Source organism: Colletotrichum aenigma, assembly GCF_013390185.1.
Source record: "Colletotrichum aenigma strain Cg56 chromosome Unknown KSG_Cg56_contig09, whole genome shotgun sequence".
In the NCBI taxonomy this organism is placed as follows: domain Eukaryota; kingdom Fungi; phylum Ascomycota; class Sordariomycetes; order Glomerellales; family Glomerellaceae; genus Colletotrichum; species Colletotrichum aenigma.
In genome coordinates, this window is record NW_023500915.1 from 824,807 (window position 1) to 829,811 (window position 5,005).

Below are 5,005 nucleotides of genomic sequence, written 5' to 3' on the forward strand. Positions count from 1 at the left end.
CCCCGACAAGACTGTATGGAATGCCCTCATCTTTCGTTTCCCGCTCTTTTTTTGACCCCGTCCCGCCCCCCTTACCCGCTCTTTGTTGCTGCTGTGCCCTGCATCCCTGAAGAAACCAGTGTGCTAATCCGCCAAAAACTTGCAGTAATAGGGGCATCCCGGACTCGAGAACCACCTCTCCCTCAAAGGGCTCGCTCGCAGACGGTCCAATGCTCAGTGCATCTTCGGCCAACAACCACTCTCTGTTTTCATTCGGTCGGAATGGCGCCGCGAATGAAGTAGGGGAGTCGACTAATTCTTTCGACTTTCTGCCCTCGGTCAGCTTCGACGACCTCCAAAGCAGCCTTGAGTCCGCATCCCACGATTTCAAATTGACCCAGTTCCCGTCCCCGACCGGTCAAGGCAGTATTCTAGAGACTGAGGGCATGACCGACAAAATGGGCGGGGGTTCCAATACGACCCAGAATGGCGGAGCCGCGCGTGCTGGTGGTATTCCTCAGACCGCGACCCGCCCTGGTAGATCTGGTTCTATTCTGAGGAGACCTAGTATCTCCAACAGACAGGCCAGCATTTCATCCATCGCCTCAGGACCATCGTCCGGCACTGATTCTGCGACTGGGTCTTCAGCCGCGAGACCCCGACGTCAGAGTCATTATCCTCCAGTATCAAACACCAATATCACCAACATTGCGAAGCCTCCCAGGAAATCCATCGGTCCGGGTCCCATTGAGACGGACTTCGGCAGTCGCACCGCGCAAAGGAGTAGGAGACCGAGCATCATAGGCAACGCTGGTGGTGGACCCGATTCCACTCGGACCTCGATCGATGGCAGCTCCGGCGCTGGTTTTGAGACTCCGCGAAACCTCACGAACAGAGCGACCAAAGCTAAATCGATGCACCAAGCACTACCCCGGACAAGCACCACAAATCTCTCGACCCCCGACAGCAGTCGTCTGTCCACGATATCTCCTCGATCACCTCGAGGTGGAAGTAAGGGAAATACTGGCGGCGCTGGCGGTTCTGCCCATTCGCAGTCGAGAAGACAGTCAGTCATGCCCGGAGGAGGGTCCCACGCATCGCATGCAAGCGGTCTCGGTGCCAGGACCATCAGTCCGACCGACACGCGACGAATGAAGCGCATGTCCATGCACCACGTCCCGAGTCTCACCCAGCTGGCCAACGCGCCGCCTCCCCCGCCGCTCGAGCACCGAGAACACTCCAGATCCCCATCGATGATACCCCGAAAGGCATCTGCCACGCCATCATCATCTCGAACGACTCCCGACATGCACAGAAAATCGTACAGTTCGGGCTTGTCCATCACCTCGACCAACAGCTTTAATACCATCAGAACCTCGACCGGCTCATCAATCCAGCCACGGGCACCCGCCGCGGGAAGTGCGTCGCGTCTGCCAGCCCCCAAGCAATTTACCCCACATAACCACAACTCCCATTCCGCTGATGACGAGGAGGACGTTCCGCCCGTGCCTGCTATTCCGAAAGCGTACGAATCACCACAGCAGTCAGCCACAGAAGGATCGTTTTTGGACAAGCGGAAAGCCAATCTTGCTGCGGATGCTAGTAGCATCAATAGTAACTCCACTGGCAGTTTCTCCATCCCGTCGCTCCCTGAACCCGCTGTCAAGCTGGTACGAAAGCCCAGCACCCGGAAGTCGACGAATGCAGCAGCCCTGGACGCCGAAAAGAAAGGCAACCCGTCTCAATCGAGAAAGAACCCTCCTCCTCCTGTGCGGCTGCCCCCAATTACTGTTGGGCCGCTGAACCCATCCACGACCGCCAAGATCGCAGCATTGGGTCAAAATGGTCCCGACAGGAACTTAAGCCCGCCACCGTCGCGTATCACCGCGAAGACGCCCACCACCCCCATGACCGCGTCTAAGAGCTCCTTCTTCTCCAGGAACCGACAAGACGATAAGTCGGACTTTAGCCTGCGAAGCAGCAGTACTGTCCACCACGCACGTCTCGACAGTGCATCTGGCGCTGATGGTACAAGCTCATCCGAGTCATTCGAGGCCTTGTCCAGAAAGCCAACCAACAAGCCCAGCGTGTCCCCGTTCCTGTCTTCTTCAGTACCCAAGGGAGGCCCCGATCCTGCTTTCCTGAAGAGGTCCAAGACTGGCGGCGACTTGAGCAACATCACTGGGCCTCTTGACGTGAAGCCCATTCAAAAGCCATCTGGCCCGCGTGCTCCCCGTCCCTCCAAGGCAATCTCGCCAACTCCGCCAGCGTCCGATCCAGAGGAGCCCCCTACGCCATCATCAATGAGCTCGCTGCGTAGAAAGCTGAGCTTGTCGTGGAAGCGTGGAAAGAACGACTCAAAATCTGCACAGGACAAGACCTTGGAGCGCAGCCTTAGTAAGGAACAGATGCCTCCACCGCGCTTGCCCATCTCCGCCACGGTCTCGAATCTCAGTTCGGCAAAGAACAGCCCAAGCCCGTCTGTCAAGGTTAACACATCTTACTTGGATTCAAGAAGGAGGAAGAGCTCAGCGGCAAGCTTGGGCCACGATAGGACTAAGAGTGAGAATTGGACCTCGGCTTCCGTTCCTAAGGCTCACCCCGAATCATCTCACCCTCATAACCCTTCTGTCATGCAAAAGATTCTTCGCCCGAAGGCGTCAGCAACGGCGATTCGCCACCAGGACCCGTGGACCGCAGATCTCGACAAGGACGACCTCGTTGCGGAGGAGGAGATGAAGAAGATGGGCGCAAGAAGAAAGGAGACCGAGATCGCGGCTCGAACTCTTGACGCCCTGAGGAAACGCGCAACGCCAAAGGAGCGAGTCGGTGCCCAGGAAGCCATCCGGATCGCGATGCTCAACATTTACGAGCGCGGCGAAATCGTTGATTATAACGACATTTACTTTTGCGGAACGCAGAACGCTCGCAAGGTGGTTGGTGATCTCCAGTCGGACGCGCCCAACTTCGGCTATGACGACGAGCGTGGAGACTACACCATCGTGCCTGGCGACCACCTCGCCTACCGCTATGAGATTATCGATGTACTTGGAAAGGGAAGTTTTGGCCAGGTCGTCCGGTGCATTGATCACAAGACAGGCGTGCTTGTTGCCGTCAAGATCATTCGCAACAAGAAGAGATTCCACCAGCAAGCTCTTGTCGAAGTCAATATCCTGCAAAAGCTTCGCGAATGGGTAAGATTCAAAGAATCACACGCAGTTTCTCAAACTAACAATAGAACAGGATCCTAAGAACAGGCACAGCATGGTCAACTTCACCCACAGCTTCTACTTCAGAGGACATCTCTGCATATCTACCGAGCTTCTGGATATGAACCTTTACGAGTTCATTAAGGCGAATGCGTTCCGCGGATTTTCTCTGAAGCTCATTCGCAGGTTCACCAAGCAGATGCTCAGCTCACTGAACCTTCTCAAGCAGCACAAGGTCATTCACTGCGATCTCAAGCCAGAAAACATTCTGTTGCGTCATCCCCTGCACTCAGAGATCAAGGTCATCGATTTTGGTTCCAGCTGTTTCGAGAACGAGAAGGTGTACACCTACATTCAGTCGCGTTTCTACCGATCCCCCGAGGTCATCTTGGGCATGACATATGGCATGCCCATCGACATGTGGAGTTTGGGATGTATCCTGGCGGAGCTGTACACCGGAGTGCCCATCTTCCCTGGTGAGAATGAGCAGGAACAGCTCGCTTGTATCATGGAGGTGTTTGGTCCGCCAGAGAAGCACCTGATTGAGAAGAGCACGCGCAAGAAGCTGTTTTTCGATTCCATGGGCAAGCCACGTCTCACGGTGTCCTCCAAGGGACGAAGGCGTCGTCCTTCTTCTAAGACCCTCCAGCAGGTTCTTAAGTGTGACGACGAGGCATTCCTCGACTTCCTCGCAAGATGTCTACGATGGGATCCGGACAGACGTCTGAAGCCGGAGGAGGCCATTCACCACGAGTTCATCAGTGGTAAGAAGATGAGCGCCCCTCTCCCGCGCATCCCCACGACCCGCGAGGCGTCTCCGGCGAAGCGTCACACTACGGCTGCGGCACCGCGCCCACTCCCCGAACCCCCCGCCGCAGGTTTCAAGAGCAATCCTGGATCGAGGCACGTTAGCGGGGCAAGCCCTCACAAGCCCGTCTCGGGGCCGCCGACCTCGCGCAGACCCTCGGTCGCAACCGCCGGAACCGTCCATGTTGCCACGGCCAAGCGCACCAGCACGGGGACAGGCGGTATCACCGTCGGAACCAGCAACCTCCCTCGCGCGGCGATGAGGAGTGTGAGCGCCAAACAGGACCTTGCATCTGCCGGAGCGACCGCGGCCATGAGTCGGCGACAAGTGTAGGGGAGGCATGCTGGCCGGCCAGGATTGGCAAGACAGAAAGAGCCAGACGGATCAAGCATTTACAGGCGAGGTGGTTTACGAATCATTGGGTAGTTGATTGCTTTTGTTTTTTATTCCCTCCTAACGCTACATCCCTAACGGGCAGTGAACATGTTCCTGCGCCATGACCACGTTTGAATGGAGTGACGGAATACCCAGCACGAAGAGTCACAGCCGGCAGGAAAGGAGTCAAATTTGGGGCATGGCGGGGCAGTTTTCTTCATGATGAGCGAGCAGTCCGGGTGGTGGTTGTGGTGGGTGTCATGTCGGATCGGATGACCAACACACAGACACACCCTTGTTCTTTTTTGTTACTCAAAACCGCATTTTCTTTTCTTATCGTAACCTTCTTCTACCCTAGCTATATACAGACAGACACGAGTCTAAAGCCCCCTTCCCGCGGACAACCACCAGCAGAGAAGGGGCTCCATGTACGTTTGGTGGATGGGATGGAGGAGCGAGAACTCGTTAAAGGACGCGAGTGTCCGAAGAGGCACGGGCCGCTGTTTGCCCGTCCGTCATTTTGCAAGGATAAAACGAGAACGAAGGCAAGAGATGTGTATATTAATAATGACGAATGGCCTTGGAATGAGTGAAATGCAGACCGGACTGGGGCAGGCGTGTTTCTGTGTTTGGC

At 56.0% G+C, this 5,005-nt stretch overlaps 1 protein-coding gene across 1 annotated transcript; it reads left to right on the forward strand.

Annotated features, from left to right (window-relative positions):
* Nucleotides 1-209: 209 nt before the first annotated feature.
* On the forward strand, nucleotides 210-4,329 carry pom1 (DYRK-family kinase pom1; the record flags this gene model as incomplete). The annotated part of the gene is made up of 2 exons (XM_037328200.1): nucleotides 210-3,173; nucleotides 3,223-4,329. 2 exons carry the CDS (start codon nucleotides 210-212, stop codon nucleotides 4,327-4,329), a joined length of 4,071 nt encoding a protein of 1,356 aa, XP_037172757.1.
* Nucleotides 4,330-5,005: the final 676 nt, after the last annotated feature.